At 44.1% G+C, this 21,205-nt stretch overlaps 1 protein-coding gene across 1 annotated transcript in view; it reads left to right on the forward strand.

The window, feature by feature from the left end:
• Positions 1–2,752: 2,752 nt before the first annotated feature.
• Positions 2,753–21,205, forward strand: part of CRADD (CASP2 and RIPK1 domain containing adaptor with death domain) — a 134,367-nt gene continuing 115,914 nt past the window's right edge. The window contains exons 1-2 of the mRNA XM_038756836.1: positions 2,753–2,834; positions 6,732–7,035. Coding sequence (XP_038612764.1) covers positions 6,738–7,035 — 298 coding nt within the window. The 5' untranslated portion in view covers positions 2,753–2,834; positions 6,732–6,737. The remainder of the gene's footprint in view (positions 2,835–6,731; positions 7,036–21,205) is intronic.

A 21,205-nucleotide genomic window follows, 5' to 3' on the forward strand; every position in this document is an offset into this window, starting at 1 on the left:
GCTCGTCTCTCCGGAGGGATGGGGTCACACAGGTGGACTGTCAGGAAGCTTCATACTGGTTGCAGTGGGGTTACTGTGGTGGCCAAGGTGGGCAGAGAAGCAGTGGAAAGAGCACGGGCTTGGGAGTTAGAGGACGTGGGTTCCAATTCCGACTCTGCCCCTTGGCTGCTGTGTGACCCGTGCTCTGCACACAGTAAGCACTCAATAAATACGATTGATTGATTGATTGATTGACCCTCGGCAAGCCCCCCCACCCTACCTCCTTCCCCTCCCCACGGCACCTGTGTATATGTTTGTACAGATTTATTACTTTATTTATTTTACTTGTACATATTTACTATTCTATTTATTTTATTTTGTTAAGATGTTTTGTTTTGTTGTCTGTCTCCCCCTTCTAGACTGTGAGCCCGCTGTTGGGTAGGGACTGTCTCCATATGTTGCCAATTTGTACTTCCCAAGCGCTTAGCACACAGTAAGCACTTTATAAATACGATTGAATGAATGAATGAACTTAACTTCTCTGGACCTCAGTTACCTCATCTGTAAAAGGGGATGACGACCGTGAGCCTCACGTGGGACAACCTCATTACCTTCTATCTACCACAATGCTTGGCACATAGAAAGCGTTTAACAATAATAATCAATCAATCAATCAATCGTATTTATTGAGAGCTTACTGTGTGCAGAGCACTCTACTAAGCACTTGGGAAGTACAAGTTGGCAACATATAGAGACGGTCCCTACCCAACAGTGGGCTCACAGTCTAGAAGGGGGAGATGGAGAACAAAACAAAACATATTAACAAAATTAAGTGCTTGGGAAGTACAAGTTGGCAACATATAGAGATGGTCCCTACCCAACAGTGGGCTCACAGTCTAGAAGAGGGAGACGGAGAACAAAACAAAACAAAACAAAACAAAACATATTAACAAAGTAAAATCAATAGAATAAATATGTACAAATAAATAGAGTAATAAATATGTACCAACATATATATATATATATATATATATATATATATATATATATATATATATATATACAGGTGCTGTGGGGAGGGGAAGGAGGTTTCCTTCCCGAGGGTGACCTATTTTATAGATGCCACCCACTTTTCCAAATGCAGTGATGGTATTTGTTAAGCACTTACTATGTGCAAAACACTGCTCAATCAATCAATCAATCCATCATATTTATTGAGCGCTTACTGTGTGCAGATCACTGTACTGAGCGCTTGGGAAGTACAAGTTGGCAACACATAGAGACGGACCCTACCCAACAGCGGGCTCACAGTCTAGAAGGGGGTGACAGAGAACAAAACAAAACATATTAACAAAATAAAATAAATAGAATAGATATGTACAAGTAAGATAAATACGTACACACATATATACAGGTGCTGTGGGGAAGGGAAGGAGGTAAGGCGGGAGGGATGGAGAGGGGAAGGAGGGGGAGAGGAAGGAGGGGGCTCAATCAATCAATCAATCGGATTTATTGAGCACTTACTGTGTGCAGAGCACTGTACTAAGCACTTGGGAAGTACAAGTTGGCAACACATAGAGACGGTCCCCACCCAACAGTGGACTCACAGTCTAGAAGGGGGTGACAGAGAACAAAACAAAACATATTAACAAAATAAAATAAATAGAATAGATATGTACAAGTAAAATAAATAAATAAATACGTACAAACATATATACATATATACAGGTGCTGTGGGGAAGGGAAGGAGGTAAGGCGGGAGGGATGGAGAGAGGGAGGAGGGGGAGAGGAAGGAGGGGGCCCAGTCTGGGAAGGCCTCCTGGAGGAGGTGAGCTCTCAGTATTTATTTTATTTTGTTAGTATGTTTGGTTTTGTTCTCTGTCTCCCCCTTTTAGACTGTGAGCCCGCTGTTGGGTAGGGACTGTCTCTATATGTTGCCACCTTGTACTTCCCAAGCGCTTAGTCCAGTGCTCTGCACACAGTAAGCGCTCAATAAATACGACTGATTGATTGATTGATTGATTGAAGGGAGGAAGAGAGCTAGCTTCTACGATTGATTGAAGACTGTGAGCCCACTTTTTAGACTGTGAGCCCACTGTTGGGTAGGGACTGTCTCTATATGTTTCCACCTTGTACTTCCCAAGCGCTTAGTCCAGTGCTCTGCACACAGTGAGCGCTCAATAAATACGATTGACTGATTGATTGATTGATTGATTGAAGGGAGGAAGAGAGCTAGCTTATACGATTGATTGAAGACTGTGAGCCCACTTTTCAGACTGTGAGCCCACTGTTGGGTAGGGACTGTCTCTGTATGTTGCCACCTTGTACTTCCCAAGCGCTTAGTCCAGTGCTCTGCACACAGTAAGCGCTCAATAAATACGATTGATTGATTGATTGATTAATTGATTGATTGAAGGGAGGAAGAGAGCTAGCTTCTACGATTGATTGAAGACTGTGAGCCCACTTTTTAGACTGTGAGCCCACTGTTGGGTAGGGACTGTCTCTATATGTTGCCACCTTGTACTTCCCAAGCTCTTAGTCCAGTGTTCTGCACACAGTAAGCGTTCAATAAATACGATTGATTGATTGATTGATTCACCTCAATTCCACCTAAGGCTTCCTATCACTCCCTGGCATTGCTGGGGTCGAAGCGCCCCAAGTAAAGATGGCGGAGGCCCCTTCAGGGCAGCCGTGCCCCCAACCAAGATGGCGGCCCCCTCCCGCCCGAGCGTCGCCTGCCCTCGACAAAGATGGCCGCCGCACTTCCTGTTCGGCCTTTTTGCCCGCAACCAAGATGGTGCTTCCTAGGTGACCGCCTAGGTTCAGTGGGGCCGTGGCCTGCGTCTTTGCTGGAAGTAAGTAACAGCAAATTAGGAGCCCTTGGGTCACTCTCCCCTGGGGAAAACATGACCTTAGCTTTTGAGCATCTTCACCCTGGGATGTGCCCCTTTATGGCTCCCTCTTCTTTGCTATTTTCATTTCATTCCTGCCCACTCCTTGGGGTTTATGATGACTGGTAGGAAAACTTAAGGCCACACCAGGAGTCAGGTGGTTTACTCCCTGCCCCAAAGTGGACACCAGTAATAATAATAATTATAACGATGGCAAGACTGTGAACCCAGTGTTGGGTAGGGACTGTCTCTATATGTTGCCAATTTGTACTTCCCAAGCGCTTAGTACAGTGCTCTGCACATAGTAAGCGCTCAATAATAATAATAATGGCATTTATTAAGCGCTTACTACGTGCAAAGCACTGTTCTCATCATCATCATCAATCGTATTTATTGAGCGCTTACTATGTGCAGAGCACTGTACTAAGCGCTTGGGAAGTACGATTGATGATGATGTTGGGTAGGGACTGTCTCTATATGTTGCCACCTTGTACTTCCCAAGCGCTTAGTACAGTGCTCTGCACACAGCGCTCAATAATAATAATAATAATAATGGCATTTATTAAGCGCTTACTACGTGCAAAGCACTGTTATCATCATCATCAATCGTATTTATTGAGCGCTTACTATGTGCAGAGCACCGTACTAAGCGCTTGGGAAGTACAAATTGGCAACACATAGAGACAGTCCCTACCCAACAGTGGGCTCACGCGCTGGGGAGGTTACAAGGTAATCAGGTTGTCCCACGTGGGGCTCACAGTCTTCATCCCCATTTTACAGATGAGGTAACTGAGGCACAGAGAAGTTAAGCAACTTGCCTAAACTCACACAGCTGACACGTGGCAGAGCCGGGATTTGAACCCATGACCTCTGACTCCAAAGCCCGGGCTCTTTTCCATTGAGCCACGCTGCTTCTCAATGAATATGATTGATTGATTAAGTGCACTGTTCTAAGCGCTGGGGGGATACAAGGTGATCAAGTTGTCCCCTGTGGGGCCCACAGTTTTAATCCCCTCTTTTACAGAGGCTCAGAGAAGTTAAGTGACTTGCCCAAGCTCACACAGCAGACCTGTGAAGGAGCCGGGATTCAAACAAGTGCTGGAAGCGAATACTCAGGTGGAAATTAAGAGATAATAATAATGATGATGATGGCATTTATTAAGCGCTTACTGTGTGCAAAGCACTGATCTAAGCGCTGGGGAGGTTACAAGGTGATCAGGTTGTCCCACAGAGGGCTCGCAGTCAATCCCCATTTGACAGATGAGGTAACTGAGGCGCAGAGAAGTTAAGTGACTTGCCCAAAGTCACACAGTTGGCGGAGCCGGGATTTGAACCCATGACCGCTGACTCCAAAGCCCGTGAGATCCCTAGTAGGCATGATCTCTGTCATTCCAGGAGTTTGCACTCTAGCAGGTTAGGCAGACTTTTTAAAATACATCACAGATAATCAGTGGTATGGCACATTTACTATGCATGCAGAGCACTTTTTTATGGTATTCATTAAGCGCTTAATAAGTGCCAGACACTGCACTAAGCGCTGGGGTAGATAAAAGCTAATCGGGTTGGACACAGTCCCTGTCCCACGTGGTGTTCACTATCTTAATCCCCGTTTTTTTAAAGATGAGGTAACTGAGGCCTAGAGAAGGGAGGTGATTTGCCTAAGGTCACACAGCAGAAAGTGGGGCGGAGGCAGGATTAGAATCCAGGTCCTTTGACTCCCAGGCTCATTTGAACCCATGACCTCTGACTCCGGGGCCCGGGCTCTTTCCACTGAGCCACGCTGCTTCTCTAGACTGTAAGCTTGTTATGGGCAGGGATTGGCTATATGTGTATATTTTTGTACATATTTATTACTGTATTTTACTTGTACATATTTATTCTATTTATTTTATTTTGTTAATACGTTTTGTTGTCTGTCTCCCCCTTCTAGACTGTGGGCCCGCTGTTGGGTAGGGACCGTCTCTGTATGTTGCCAACTTGGACTTCCCAAGCGCTTAGTACAGTGCTCTGCACACAGTAAGCGCTCAATAATTACAATTGAATGAATGAATGAATGACCTGTGACTCCAAAGCCTGTGGTCTTTCCACTGAGCCATGAGTTCTTTCCCCTTTCCAACCCAGAAGTAGTTTTTGCTCAGCTAGTCATTCGGGCTTGCACATTTTGGAGATTTATCCCCTCTGTATTGAAAACTGTGGAGTGGAGCTTCATCTGCCCATTCACTAGGGGCTCTTGGTGCTCTGATTAATCTTATTAGGGGAAGAAAAAGGAGGAAGAAAAATGAGGTTTATTTGATCATCTGTGTCAGCTGGTTTGCCTCCCCACATACAGAAATCCTCCCTCTCTTTCTCCCGTGGCTCCTCAGTACCCTCGTCCAAACCACATGCAAAGAAAAAGACCGCGGAGGAATCCAAATAGGCCTCACTTTCAGGACTGAGTTACTGGATGTGGTGACATTATGTTGCTTTGACAGGGTGAGGTCCAGGGAGACAAATCTGTAGCCTATCAATCAATCAGTCATATTTATTGAGTGCTTACGGTGTGCACAGCACTGTACTAAGCTCTTGGAAGAGTACAATTTAACAATATAACAGAATTGGTAGGCACATTTCCAGCCCACAGTGAGCTTATAGTCTAGATGCAATGTAAATACTAAGAATTGTACATAAGTGTTGTGGGGCTGGGGGAGGGGTGAATAGAGGGAGCCTGCTGAATCATGGCAGTGTAAACCCCTTGTGGGAAGGGAACATGTCTACCAACTCTGTTATATCATATTTTTCCAAGTCCTGAGTACAGTGCTGTAAAACAGTAAGCACTCAATAAGTGTAATTGATTATTATCGTATCAGTTCAGGTAAAACAAGCTTCCGGCCCACTGCGAAACTAAAATATTACAGGATTCACTCCAGTTCCCGTGTCCAGAAAAGGTCAGTGCTCAGCACTTAGAACAGTGCTCGACACATAGCGCTTAACAAATGCCAACATCATCATTATTATTATTATTATTATTATTGAGCATTTAGTATTTGCAGAGCAATGTACCAATCACTTGGGAAAGTCCAGTGCATGAATTAGTTGTCGCAATCCCTGCCCATAAGGAGCTTACAGTGTAGAGGATGTGCCTTCATGAGTATGTCATAATGGAAAGTGGTACCCTGGATTAATTTTTCCCCAGCTCTAAGTAGTGTTAACACTCTCGGTAAAGGGAGGGATGATCAGCTTGTTGTATTTGACGCTTGCATTTCAAACTAAATAACCTGCCAAAAGGGACGAGGTTTATTTTGACCCCAGTTTATTCTTTTCCTGATTTGTTGCCCGGCCAATGTCCAATTTACCCATGCTTCATTCTCTCCTGGTGTAAAGTGGATGATAACATGGGACACATCTGTAGTCTCTGCTCTGCATCTAATGCATTCAAGTATCTACAGATTGTCGGACACTCAGGATGATTTTCTTAAGAACCAAGAAGTAAAACGTGTTCCCAGTCATATGGGAATTAGAAACTGAAAAAAGATGTGTGCCTCATTTTGCCCGGAAAAACACTTTTTTTTAATGGTATTTAAGCGCTTACTAAGCGCCGGGCACTGTACTAAGAGCTGGGGTAGATACAAGCTAATCAGGTCAGATACAGTTCAGTCTCACATGAGGCTCACGATTTTAATCCCCATTTTATAGATGAGGTAACTGAGGCAGAGAAGTGTGAAGTGACTTGTCCAAGGTCACTCAGCAGACAAGTGGCCCAGCAGCCAGGGCCTCTGACTCTGAGCCCCGTGCTTTATCCACTAGACTGCTTTTTAGAGGAGAAAGGCTCTTATCCTCAGTGGCTTAAAGGGTGTTGCCATTCTTTTCCCTTTTCTTCCCTAGGGTGGTATGGAGGCCAGAGACAAGCAGGTGCTGCGCTCCTTACGGCTGGAACTTGGTTCAGAGGTGCTGGTGGAGGGACTCGTGGTTCAGTATCTTTACCAGGAAGGAATCTTGACCGAGAACCACGTTCAGGAAATCAAATCCCAGACCACCGGCCTCCGGAAAACAATGCTGCTGCTTGACATTCTTCCTACTCGGGGACCAAAGGCGTTCGAAACGTTCCTGGACTCCCTACGGGAATTTCCCTGGGTAAGAGAGAAACTGGAGAAGGCTCGCAAGGAAGCCCAGCAGGAGAATCCCGCAGGTAGGCTGGACGTCGGTTTGGCTCCGTGGCAGAATTTGCCCGACAGCTGCGTTTAACTGCCGGCTTGGATTTGGGGGCTTAGAGAGCTGGGGAGGTGGAAGGGGTGGGAAGAAGAAATTAAGACCAAGTGGGTGGTCAGTATAGAGACAGGGTGATGGGTGAAAACAGAGGAGGAGAAGCTTCAGAGTGAGTAAAAATGAGGTTTCTGTATACATCCAAGAATGAAGTTGACAGTCCTGGCCAGCCCATTTCTTGGAGAGCTGCATAGGATTTCAACCCATACATTTTTGTGGGGGCTCTCGGGAACCCCAGGATCTGGACTGCTACCTACTCTAAACCATACTCCAGATTAATACCCATGGGGCTCTGAAAAGGTTTTGGTATTATTCCATTATTGCGTTGCCAGCTGTGGAACGCAGTGATGTTCACTGTTTTTGATACAAATCACGTCACCAGGAACTACAGTGCTATTACTATAAACATCTTAATTTGGCGTGCAGAACACAGGTGTCGGTAGGGCCAGCGGGCCAAGTGGTAGCAGTAGGTTGTGGGTTCTAATCCTAGCTCTGCCACTTGTCTGCTGTGTGACCTTGGGAAAGTCACTTCACTCCTCTGGTCCTCAGTAACCACATCTGTAAAATCAATCAATCAATCAATCGTATTTATTGAGCACTTAGCCCCATGTGGGACAGGGACTGTGTCCAAACTGATTCGCCTGTACCCACCCCAGCGCTTAATACAGTGCCTGGCACATAGTAAGTGTTTAACAAATACCATAATAATAATAATTACTATTAATTATTAGTAGTAGTAATGGTATTTCTCCAGCACTTACTGTGTGCAGAGGACTCTACTAGTGTTGGGAGAGAATACACGGTCCCTGTCCCTCAGGAGGCTTTCACTCTGAGAGTATGTGCTTCATAGAGTACCTTAATAATAATAATAATGATAACAGTGGTATGTGTCAAGTACTTACTATGTGCCAAGCACTGTTCTAAGCACTGGGGCAGATATAAGGTAATCAGGTGGGACACAGTCCCTGTCCCACGTGGGATGCGCAGTCTTAATCCCCATTTTACAGATGAGGACACCGAGTCCCACAGAAGTTAAGTGACTTGCCCAAGCAGTCACATGGCAGAGCAGGGATTAGAACCCATGCTGCACTCAATGGGCACAGGCTACCATTTCTGCTACTACTAAAGGAGGTGTGGAAACCAGAAGGGACCCGGGAGACTGGCCACCAGTCTCCTGAACGTTGGCCCCGGGTTGCCAGGCTGCTGGCTGGAAGCGGCCTGTACCCCAGCCCTGATGATGGTTAAACCTGGGCAGGTGTGGAAGCCCTCCAAGAAGACATGCCTGCACCTCTACCTTTTTTTTTTTATGGTTTTTGTTACCTTGGCCTGCAGACACGTATCAGGCTCTTAAAGGCCTTTTGTTAGAAACCTGCCTTATTTTGGGTTGGCCAGAACCCCTGTCGTAATTCCCATTTCTGCAGACAGTGTTTAGGGAGGGACTCTGGTAAACAGATTCAGAGTTGCCACCCCTTCAGAGACCATTGTTCAGTCCTGGCATGGACTCAGCCAGCCAGGAGGAGGAAGAAAGGCCATCTTACGTGGAAACTTAGGTGTTCTTTTGGGGCCTCCACTTTCTCCTCCTTCGCCGTGTCTTTATTTTCCCCTCCCGTCTTCTCCCTGCGTCGTGAGCGTGCACGCACACCCCCACACAGGCTTCCTTGGCACTTGCCCCCGCAGAGCCCTAATCTGTTGTTATTTTAGGGCTGTTGGGACCTCATCCAGCTGCCTCCAACATCGCCACCCCTGAACCCAGAAAGGAGAGGCGGCGTTCACCTCTAGGCTCCGTAAGACACATCTGGGGGATGCAGAAGAGGCTCGTAATGCATTCTTCTTCAGAAAGCTCTATTTTGGGGGCATGTCTCATAGGGCCCTCAGGCCAGAAAACATCCAGACAGGGAGAATAGACAGCAGCCAAGCTGAGAAAATGTAGGGCACTTTGGACTCCGCTCTGCTAGGGATGCTTTCAAGGCGAGGGGCCTCCAAGCCGGCCGCCACTTTAGTCTGATGGGGTGATGACTGTTCCGAGAAGGGGAGGGAAGGAAAGGGCCGCGTGGCCTCAAGGAGGAAACGGAATTAGTTTATTCTTTCCTAGGCCCAAGGAAAACAATATTCCATAAGACCTTGGGTAATAGCCGCGGTGATGAGGCTGCAGGCTTGTTGTAATCCATCGCTGTCGATTTAGTGCCAGAGAAACACGCGATCCAGAGGTTGAGGGAATGGGTAATGCTAAAGCCTGATGGACACCTCGAGTGCACCGAAAACCGTAAAGAGCACAATGTCCTTTCCTGGTAGCCCTTCTTGTTTGACTTGGCCATTCATCATGGCAACATACAATTGGAAACACGGCAACAAGCAAACTGGAAACCAGGCCCTAGCACAATATTTAGTTTTCCGAATTTGAACGCTCTTTGGGACAACGAAAACAGTCCTTGTTTACCTCCTTTTTAAGAGTCGTGCTTTTGAAACCACACTAACTTTTATCCCCGATGCTGTTGTGAGAACGGGGACATCTTGGCATGGAGGTTCTGGTCGCGGTTTTTTTAGATGTAAAAAACATATTCATTTCGGGTCCACTCGAAGTGGGATCGGAAAAAAGAAAAAGAGGTCAGTTTTCTCCACACGTGGAGAACTCACCGGAGGTGGAGGTAGGAGCGGGGAGGAGGAGGGATGCCCCCTGGGTTTGGAGTCAAGTGAAGAAAGCAATGTGAAATTAATATGAAATGTAATTTGATTATGTTTAGACAGTTCAGGGAAGTGATGCTTTTTCCCAAGTTTGGCCAGAGGGAATCTTTTTTATTTGTTTGTTTTTAGGCTGTGGGGCAGGTCAGGGGTCTGCATCGAGTAAAGCCCAGAAAAATGAGTTTCGATTCCTAAATTTACCACTGAAAATATTTATGTTCTTTAGGCTTCCATTTGATTTTCCCAGTACCAAGTTACAAGTGAAACTCTTGATTTTCAACGTGACATGAAACTGCTAAATAATTCATTGGCAGATCATAAGCTTAGGTTTTGAGGACTTTGTTTTGGTTTTGGGGGTGAGGAAGAAAAAAACCCGCTTTGAATAATACTTGACTAACAATATGTTTCCCATTAGGTGACCTTAAAAAAGAAGTTGATACTTTTAGTGTGAATTGTTTGATTGAAAAAGCCCTTCCAGCATCCTAGAATGAGAAGGGCAGGGGTTGAATGGTGGGGATTTCCTCATCCTAAACATATAACTGTGTGATGACTGGGGCTGGAGCAGCCAAAGAATAGCAGATCCTTTTAGAAAACCTCAGAAATAAAATACTTGGTTAACTATCCTCCAACTTATCATTCATTAAAGGCTAAAGGCACATTTCCCAGGATACTACACAGTGATTGCCCAAATTGTAACTTCAAAAATGACTTTAAAATCATTCACTTAGATATTATAGACAGAAAAGATACTGGGTTCTGAAGGATTTCGTGCCAGGGAAAATGGGCATAGCTTTACATTCATGATTCCCTTTCTCTTAAGTATCTGCGTTTTCACTGGTGGCTTTTTGTGCTTGCTTGTACGGATTCCAAGGTCACTGTATGCGTTCTGGTCCAAGAAACCACTCTGATGCCGAGCCAGACTTTTTTTTTAGACAATGCTGCTAGCTCACTTGCTCATCTTCTTTCTTGAGTTTAATTGTATTTTTTCTTTTCTTGGAATCTTCATGTTGGTTCAGAGACCTTATTTGGCAGTGGGTTCTGGTACTTTTTGTCCCCTCTGTTTTTTGGGAATTCTTATTTTTTTTTTTAAATGAAACATTGAGTTGCTTCTAAAACCAGAGCCTAAAAATGAGAGTGATTGCTATTTTATTTATTTTTTATGGTATTCGTTAAGTGCTTACTATGGGCCAGGCACTGTAGCAAGCACTGGGGTAGATGTAAGCAATCATATTGGACACAGTCCTTGTCCCACATGGGACAGTCTTAATCTCCATTTTACAGATAAGGTGCCAAGTGCTGGGGTGAGTACAGGACAATCAGACCAGATGTATCTCTATTCATTCAATCGTATTTATTGAGCGCTTACTGTGTGCAGAGCACTGTACTGCCCTTATGGGGCTCACGATCTAAGAGGAAAAGCCAGTATCTTATTTCCTTTCTATAGATGAGGCAGCTGAATCAGTCAGTCATTCAATAATAATAATAATGATGGCATTTATTAAGCGCTTACTATGTGCAAAGCACTGTTCTAAGCGCTGGGGAGGTTACAAGGTGATCAGGTTGTCCCACGGGGGGCTCACAGTCTTAATTCCTATTTTACAGATAAGGGAACTGAGGCCCAGAGAAGTTAAGTGACTTGCCCAAAGTCACACAGCTGACAGTTGGCGGAGCAGGGATTTGAACCCATGACCTCTGACTCCAAAGTCCGTGCTCTTTCCACTGAGCCACGATGCTTCTCAATGGTATTTAATGCGTGCTTACTGTGTGCAGAGCACTGCACTAAGCCCTTAGGAGAACACAGTAGATGCTCAGAGAGCTTATGTGTCTTGCCCAAGGTCACACAGCAGTCCAGTGACAGAAGAAAGACTAGAACCTGGCTCTCCTTACTCCCAGTTCCGTGATCTGAACAGTAGGCCCATCTTCCACCTCTTTGTAGAACTGGGGGTTAAGTGTGAGGCCTGCTGGGGGCCATGGTGGCAATAGCTGGCTCTTCGCCACCCCCTCAGATCTTCTTGGAGAGGCTAGTAAATGTTTGCCATACAGCGGCAGCATCCGACGCTGTCAGAGACTCAGACGTTAAAGAAATCCATTCAGAAAACCAGACACCTGATTTTTTTTTTTAAATGGTGCTTAAATGTGCCAGACACCGTACTAAACCCTAGGTTGGACACAGTTCCCATCCCCCGTGGACCTCACAGCCTTAACCCCCATTTTAGCGAGGGGGTAACCGAGGCACAGATCAGAGAAGTAACCTGTCCAACCCCGTCTTTGACAAGACTCGGATTCATCTTTCACTCCATCCCCACCCACCCATTATGCCTTTCTGCGGTTCGGCAAGGCTAGTTCAGGTAGCTGCACCTCCCTATCCAGTATAAACACTTGCTCCCATTGGAGACCCTGCTTTTCCCTTCAAAATGTCTCAGTGGTTCTGTTCCTTCAGGTTGCTGAACTTTCATAGTCTCTGAATAGAGGTTGGGGGTAAAAAGCATCATCAGTGGTATTTATTGAGCATTTACTGTGTGCAGAGCACTGTACTAAATGCTTGGGAGAGTGCAATACATGTTGGAGGTTCAGGGGCCCATGTGTTTAAAAACCTGGTTACTACCCCACTTTCTCATTTCCAGTTACATTTTGCAGAATAAGAGCCGCTTTGTTCTAGTGCTCCTAGCTTTTCTTATCTGTTCTGTTATTTTCATCTCTCTGGTTTTCTCTGTCATTCTATCCTTCCCACTTTAATCTGTGACCTCCTCTTACTCTCTGAAATCAAAGGTTTTGTTTTTTATAACTGTTCCCACTAAAATATGTTAACTTCAATGATTACATTTCTTTCCTCAGTATACATTTGTCTCATCCTGATCACCTTGTAACCTCCCCAGCGCTTAGAACAGTGCTTTGCACATAGTAAGCGCTTAATAAATGCTATCATTATTATTATTACACATCAGCAAGTGGCACAGCTGGGATTAGAAACTAGGGCCTCTGGTTCCCAGGGCCATGCTCTTTCTACTAGGTCATGCTGTTTCTATTACAGCACGCACTAGTCAAAAGGATTTTCAAGAGGTAGAGTAACTGGGAGAAGGTCACAGAGAAGGACGGGGTCAATGAAATCTCCCCCCACCCCGAACCTAAAGAAAGGTCGGGTTTTGTAGAAGGCTTAAGCAGAGACCTGGATTGCGCTTCAGTTTGACTGGCCCATTTTGTCTCCCAGGGGACGTGTTAGTGGGTGGAGAGAAATGGAAGGGATTTGAAATCAGGGCCCGATTGAATCCTGCTCCCTACCCCGCCATCCTCTGAGAAGGTGGGCAGCACGAGGGCCATGTCATCACTGTGGTGACTTCTGGGACTATTGGCCTGAGCTGTGAGAAACTGGAAACTCCGCTGTTCCGATTGTCTGAATCATTGCTCTTGTCCTTTTTATACTTTTTACTTCTTCTTATGACTCTTTGGCCAACCCTTAAGCTTCCCCCATCCCTTGCTCTTACAGTGTGAAAGCCCCCGGGGGCCCAGGAGCAGTAATTATATATACCTTTTATACTTCTTTCTTAGCAAATTGTATACTGTAGACAATTAATAGATAACTGTAACTACTACTACTTTGAAAAGCCTACTGAGAAACCCCGGGCTGAAGCTTGACAGGGGGCTCGAGGAGGAGGAGAGGCTCAGTTTCCTCAATTTTCAGCTACTGATTGCAAGCTGTTAATTACAGGCCCCTGAAACTTTATTGGGTAGCATTTCTCTGCAGTTGAGATTTTGGTACTGGAAATTTGTTATTCAGCAGTCCTATATGATGAAAAGAATGCAATTGAGAGTTTGGTACTGGAAATTTGTTATACATCAGTCCTATATGATGAAAAAAATCTTGCATTTAGGGAGATTTCAAATTTCTGAATAAGTCTTCATACTTTTTTTCTTTTCCCCGTGGACACTTCTTTTTGAATTTGTTACAACAGCAGGGATTGGCAAAGTTTCTTGTTGAATTGGTGGAACTCAAGATGTCTAAAATAAATGTACTCTTTGTCTCACTATCCAAAGCAGCATTATTAGTAGAATTGAAAAGTAACTTGTCCTTTAGTAGATTGTTTTATCTGGTGCTTTTCAAAATCCATCTTACTTATCTGATTACAATGTCTTCCAGACCATAAAAATAAAGCTTTCTTTTCCCTGATGTTATTTTTTTCTTTCTTAGAGATCATTTCAGAGGATTTTGGTAATATATTGGGATGACATGTTTAAAGAAATGGAATATTCTATTCTGTGGTTTTAATAACAGACGATAGCACTACAGTTCATGAGAAGAATTTTCATTCTTGCTCCCACAAAAGTGTTATAAAAGAATGGCAGCTCTTCTGTGCACTATTTATGGAGCTGATGAAATAATGCATCTGCTGGCAGCAAACTGCTGTTCTTTCTAAGAACAGCAAGCCGTGTGTCATGTGTCTACCCAGCAGGAATAGCTTCCATTTCTTTTTTTTTTTTTAGATAGGTGAATACTGTTTTTCTCTTTCTTAGGAATTCTGTTTCCCTTTTGAGGGTCTAATTTATGGGTGATTATTTGTGTTAATGTCTTCTCGAGTGTTTTTAATTTGATGTTTATTGAGGCCTGAGCTGGATTCAATTTTGTGAGGGGCCTGGAGTGAACTTTATTGTTGAAGGCCAGAGAGAGAGAGAGAGTGTAGGGGGTGAGTGAAAAGTCTGGAGATCAATGATATTGATCACTTACTATGTGCAGAGCACTGTACTAAGCGCTTGGGGAGTACAGTGCAACAGAGTCGGTAGACATGCACCCAACCCATAAGGAGCTCACAGTCTAGAGTGGGGAGGCAGACAATGACATAACAGGTATGAACATAAGTGCTATGGGGTTGAGGGTGGGGTGAGAATGAAAAGGATGCTTTAATTCATTCATTCAATCATACTCGAGTGCTTACTGTGTACAAAACACCGCTGTGTGCCTTATGTGTTTCTTGTGCTTGTACTCACTAGAGACCCTGCCTTGGAGTTTGGAAGTGTTCAAGAAACAGGACTCCCAGAAATACTTGCTTGCTTTCCATACCTCTGGGATTCAGAAGAAAGATAATTTTTTTTAATGGTACTTGTCAATCATATTTATTGAGCGCTTACTGTGTACAGAGCACTGTGTAAAGCACTTGGGAGAGTCCAGCAGACACATTCCCTGCCCAAAATGGCTTTACAGCCTGGAGGATTAGACAGACATTAATATAAATAAAAAATAAATGACAGATGTGAACGTAAGTGCCATGAGGTCATCGGCTCAAATCCCAGCTCCGACACTTGTCAGCTGTGTGACTTCGGGCAAGTCACTTAACTTCTCTGTGCCTCAGTTACCTCATCTGTAAAATGGGGATTAAGACTGTGAGTGTCACGTGGGACAACCTGATCACCTTGTAAACTCCCCAGCTCTTAGAACAGTGCTTTGCACTTAGTAAGCGCTTAATAAATGCCATTATTATTATTATTATTATGGGGCACATTAGCGCTGTGAGGTGCTTGTTAAGCTCTTACTTTGTGCCAGACACCGTACAAAGTGCTGGAGTAAATTCAAGCTAACCAAGTCGGACCCAGTCCGTGTTCCACATCGGGGTCAAAGTCTTAATCCCTATTTTACAGATGATGGAACAGAGGCACAGAGAAGTGAAGTGACTTGTCCAGGGTCCCACAGCAGAAAAGCAGCATGGCTCAGTGGAAAGAGCCGGGCTTTGGAGTCAGAGGTCATGGGTTCAAATCCCGGCTCTGCCAATTGTCAGCTGTGTGACTTTGGGCAAGTCACTTCACTTCTCTGTGCCTCAGTTACCTCAAAATGGGGATTATGATTGTGAGCCCCACATGGGACAACCTGATCACCTTGTACTTCCCCAGCACTTAGAACAGTGCTCAGCACATGGTAAGTGCTTAATAAATGCCATTATTATTATTATTGTTGTTATTATTATTATTATTATTGTTAAGTGGCAGAGCCGGGATTAGAACCCCGGTCCTCGGACTCCCAGGTCATTGCTCTTTCCAGTGGGCCAAGCTGCTACTCCTAGCCTCAGTTTCCTCATCTGTAAAATGGGGATTAAATATCTGTTCTCTGTTTCCCTTGGGACTGTTGAGCCCCAGATGGGACAGGAACTCCATCTGATTTAATCAACCTGTATCTACTCCAGTGCTTTGTACAGTTTCTGAAACATAATAAGCACTGAACAATTACCACAATTATTATTATTATCATTAATAAAATAATAATAATCACAGCAATACATTATCAAGACAACATCGGCTGTCCTGTCGCAATAAAACCGTTTAGCAAGTATCTGGACCCAGTTCTTGCAAGATCCTTTTTCATTTTCATGTATGTTCAAGCATGCAAGGCTCCTTGTAGCTACAGGAATGTTTGCCTTTATGTAATTTTAATAGGCAGCTGTGTTTACACTTGTCTTTCAATTTCAGCAGTACAAAGCATGTATGGTTCTTTTGAAGGCTTTCCCAGTGTGCTTAGGTGAAGAGCCCCAATGTACTTTTTCAAATAGTAGGTTTTAACTGAGTCAAAGGAAATACGATATTTATAAGCAGTTTTAGGCAGTTTGCATTTTTAGTATCTATTTGTATTGATGTCATTAAGTGAACTTAATTCTTGCAAGAGATGCCAACCTGACAGTTCCTGGAAATGAAAATGAATTTTTTTTAATGGTATTTGTTAAGCACTTTCTATGTGCCCGGCACTGTACTTAGCACTGGTTCAGATAGAAGTTTATCAGGTTGGTCACAGTCCCTGTCTCACTTGGGACTCACAGTCTTTATTCCCCTTTTTACAGATGAGGTAACTGAGGCCCAGAGAAGTTAAATGGTCTGCCCAAGGTCATACAGGAGGCAAGGGGCAGAACTGTGCTTAGAACCCAGGTCCTTTTGACTCCCAAGCCTATGGTCTATCTACTAGACCACACTACTTCACTTGTTTCCAGCGTCAGGGCAGTGAGAGCACAAACAGAGTTCTCAAAATGCTACCATGCCCATTTGATAAGTGGAGAACTGAAAACTGAGGTCTTTACTGAATTTGACGTGGTGTACAGTCCTGCCCAAGTTGGAAATCTACAAGAATAATAATGTTAATTGTGGTATTCATTATGTGCTTACTGTGTGCCCAAAGATCAATCCATCAATGGTGTTTTTCAAATACTATGTGAAGAGCACTATCCTAAATTCTCACTATGTGCAGAGTATAATTGAAGAGTATAGGTAGACATACTACATGAGGCTCACAGTCTGAGAGGGAGAGCTGGTATTGAATCCCCATTTTACAGCTGAGAAAACAGGCCCAAAGTGGCTAAGTGATTTGCCCAAGGTCACGCAGCAGGCAGGTCCATGTTCTGGACGTGACCCAGTCTGACCCTGGACTTCAGTCACCAAGCAGGGTTTGGGCCAAGAGTGAGCCTGGGCCAAATCGAAAGCGGGTCCGGGGTTTACTTCCAGGTTGAGCTTCCCCCGACTGGGGTCGGTTCTTGTGGTTTCCAGTAGCCCATGGGACGACAAACCTGCACGTGTGGAGCCAACACAATTACTCAACAGCATCACGGTCCAACTTCCCAGTCTGGAAACCCCAAACAGGGTGGAGACTCGGAAGAGGAGGGAGTTCACCTCAGCCCAGCCTAAACCCAGTCAGCCTTGGTTTTGCACTGAGTCCGATCCAGCTCCTGGGCTCATGGCCCAGGGGTTAGCCGTGGCCCATGCAGGGCCCTAACTAATGTGGGAATTCTCCGGTGAAACTTGCCGAGCGACAATAAAAGTTTGCATTTCTGCATGCATAAAGACACCGTAGTGCAGTAAATCTGACCATAAGAATCTCAGAGGTTTTCATCCTGATTTTCCTATCAGTTGTGCAGAGTAGGATAGGGTTAAGGGAATGACAGTCTCTGTTAGTACAAAGGAAGTTCTGCTTTCAATCTCAATTTGGTCTTTGAGGCTCCTCGATGAACTGTGTTGTTAATTGTGGGGGAGTAAAAGCGGAGGGTGGCGGAGAGAACTAAAGAATTGGTTTTCTCCAGGGACTCTTTCCATAGCATTAATATTAGCATGATCATTGCATGTTAAATGTTGAGACGATCTCACTACCCGCAGCAATGATCCTGTACTCGTGATGCTCATTACTCATAGATATGTCAATGCTGTGACACTAGAAAGTGTGAGAACTGTAGCAAAAAACCACAATTTTTGCTACTGGATTGGTTCCAGAAATTCAATCTGTGAGGCTTATCCTGTTGCTTACAGCTGTTTCATGGCCATTAATTAGGTGACAAGCACTAATTATAAAAGTTTAGGGGACTCTGAATACTGAGGCTCTAAACTGAACTTTTATTAGGCGCTTAGTACAGTGCTCACAGTGCTCTTCACACAGTAAGCGCTCAATAAATACAATTGAGTGAATGAATGAATGCATGAGTTATTTTAGCCTTTTCGTTTTATGGAGAAGTTTGAGTTCTTGATGTGTTAGTGTTAAAGACTACAGGTAAGTGAATGAGACACAGGGAATCTGGAAACAGCAAGAGGAAATCGGGTGCTATGCAGTTCGGGGAAGGTTAGTATTTGCACAACCCTCAGGTTTAAATTCAGATTTTCTTATCAGTTGTGCCAAGTAGGATAGTGTTAAGAAAATAACATTCTGTATTAGTAAAAAGGAGGTCTGCCGTAAATCTCAATTTGGTCTTTCAGGCTCCACGATGAACTGTGTCGTTGATTAATAATAATAATAATGGCATTTATTAAGCACTTACTATGTGCAAAGCACTGTTCTAAGCACTGGGTGATTGTTGAGGGGCAACAGTGGAGAGCGTCAGAGAGACCTACAGAAATGCTTTTCTCCAATAACTTTTCCCGTAACATTAAAATCTGTGATTGAATTGGAGACCTCTTCCCAAAACAAATAGTAGAGCACATTAAGGGAATTTTTCAAAGTGCTTCTCCGATTATATAACTTGGGTTTTCTCATTTCTTTTGCGGGTTACTTTTAGTACCACCCATCTCAGTTTTCATCTAAGCTTTTGGACTTCAAGTGATTGGCAAATATTTGATGACTTTTAAAACTTGAGTAAATGCCAACTCTCATGTGGCTTTTGGGTAGCCTGGTTTCCCCCATCCCCCCAAAAAATTATAGTTTACTCTGAGTCCCAAGTCACCAGAATGCTCTCTCGATTGTGCCAACTCTTAGGTGGCAGGGGTGCTGGGAAAATGGGACAGGGGCTGTGCCCAACCCAATTTACTTGGATCCACCCCAGCGCTTAGTACAGTGTCTGGCACATAGTAAGAGCTTAACAAATACCACAATTATTGAAAGTGGTGGGGAGGCTTCTGAGAGGTACCCAATCAGTGGTATGTTTTTCTAGAACTTCCGTAGCACTGGAAATGAACCAGAAGGGGCCCTGAAGATGTGGCTGTGTTTGAAGGAAGAGGGGAAGGAGCCATCAGCTAGTGAGCAGGTGAAGACACTTGGGCATGATGGTGTTTATAAGGGAGAAAGGGTTGTGGTCGGAGGCACAGGTGGAGAGGATAGATTTTGAAGGCAGAGAGGAGATCCCCTCTTGAATGACTGCCGCAGAGGCTGAGAGAGTGGATGTGGGAGGAGAAAAACGGGGGAAATCACACTTTATTGGTTTCTTTGTTGGCAAGGGTGAGGGATATGGAGGTGGGGCCACTGGGGATAATTGTAATTGTGGTATTTGTTAAGCACTTAGTATGTACTAAGTGCGCTGGCATAGGTACAAGTTAATCAGATTGGACACAGCCCCTGTCCCACTCGGGGCTCCCAGTCTAAGGGGGAGGGAGAACATAGACTGAATCACCATTTTACAGATGAGGAAACTGAGGTTCAGAGAAACAAATGGGATGATGGTGGCGATGATTAAGGTATTTAAGCTCCTATTTTGTGTCAAGTACTGTTCTAAGTGCCGGGGCAGAAACGAGGTAATCAGTCTTTTAGACTGTGAGCCCACTGTTGGGGAGAGACTGTCTCTATATGTTGCCAACTTGTACTTCCCAAGCGCTTAGTACAGTGCTCTGCACACAGTAAGCGCTCAATAAATATGATTGATTGATTGATGATGAAAACAGGCCCTGTCCCAGATGGTGCTCACAGTTTAGGATCAGCAGTGATGAGCACTGGTTTGGTGTATAATCTGTAAAATGACTTGAGTCCACTCTTTCATTTCCATAACTCTGTGTCCTATAATTATTAAACCAGAATTTGGCAAGCCTCATTTTAATTCACTTCAGAAACGTACTAAATCATTTTAACTGCTTTGTCTTAGATCACTCAGGAAATGAGACGAGACCCTTTCATTGCTTTAGAACATTTTCACACCTGAAGGGTAGTCCGAGAGCCAAATGTAGTTTTTGGCTTCTAACATTCTGGCCCCAGTTGCCTTTTCTTAGTAATCTGATGTGAGAACAAAAGCAGTGACCTACAGATTCTGACTTTGCTATTCTCCGACAGGCAATTTCTGTTCATTTTCCAAGGGCAGCCAAGTGTCAGGCAAATGCCCCTTAGAATTTCATTGGAATTAAATTTTGAATGCTGGTGTTTGAAAAGCTGTGGAGCCCCAAGTCTGTAAAATTATTTGCAAATGAATGTATTTTGTGCGTATGTGTGTGTGGTGGTGGTAGGAAGGTGTAAGTTGGGCCAGAATTGCCTTCTTTTTAGATGTCTTTTTTAGCCTTGGTTTTTGCAAGGAACTTTCAAGAGTAAGAAAATGGCAATTATTTAGACAGACCTTTTAGAGAAGGATGACATTAAAGCAAACATTTACAATTTAATAAAATTGTAATCAAAATTTAAGGACTTGCTGGGGCCATAAAAAGTATTTTGTGATGCAAATACAAATAAAGCGTTCGATTTCATTTTCTTTGTTGCCATAGATAAGATTCCTGAATAACTAAATCCCCCTTTCTTAATTTCCCTGTTGCTTAATCTTGCCCCCTTCTCACGTTCAGCTCCCTCATCTGCCTCATGGGCACTCCTGGTTCATCTTTCTATTCTCAACAAACGCTTTTCTATTCATCTGTGGTGAGAGGAAAAACCAGAGTGAAAAGTGGTTTACCCCTTCAATCTCACATTTAATTAGGAAACAGAATGGGAGACCCAGAGGTATGGAGAGTAGATCTCAAGCAAAGGAGTGAAATTGTGTCACCTAAATGATCATTTTATGTGACTGGGGGAACATATATGGTGTCTTGCCCATCTCCTTTTTGCCTTCCTCTTATCTATGCTTCTTTTCAGACAAGCATTGCAACTCTTAGGTTCTTGAGGAATAGGAGTAGGGTTTAAGAGATTGAGATGATTTATTTTGATGATGAAAAGACTGAGGCAATTTAGCCTATGAGAAAGACAGAGAGAGAGAGAAGTATGCACATTTTCTGCCCTTGTCCTA

This window comes from Tachyglossus aculeatus, chromosome 14 (assembly GCF_015852505.1).
Source record: "Tachyglossus aculeatus isolate mTacAcu1 chromosome 14, mTacAcu1.pri, whole genome shotgun sequence".
In the NCBI taxonomy this organism is placed as follows: domain Eukaryota; kingdom Metazoa; phylum Chordata; class Mammalia; order Monotremata; family Tachyglossidae; genus Tachyglossus; species Tachyglossus aculeatus.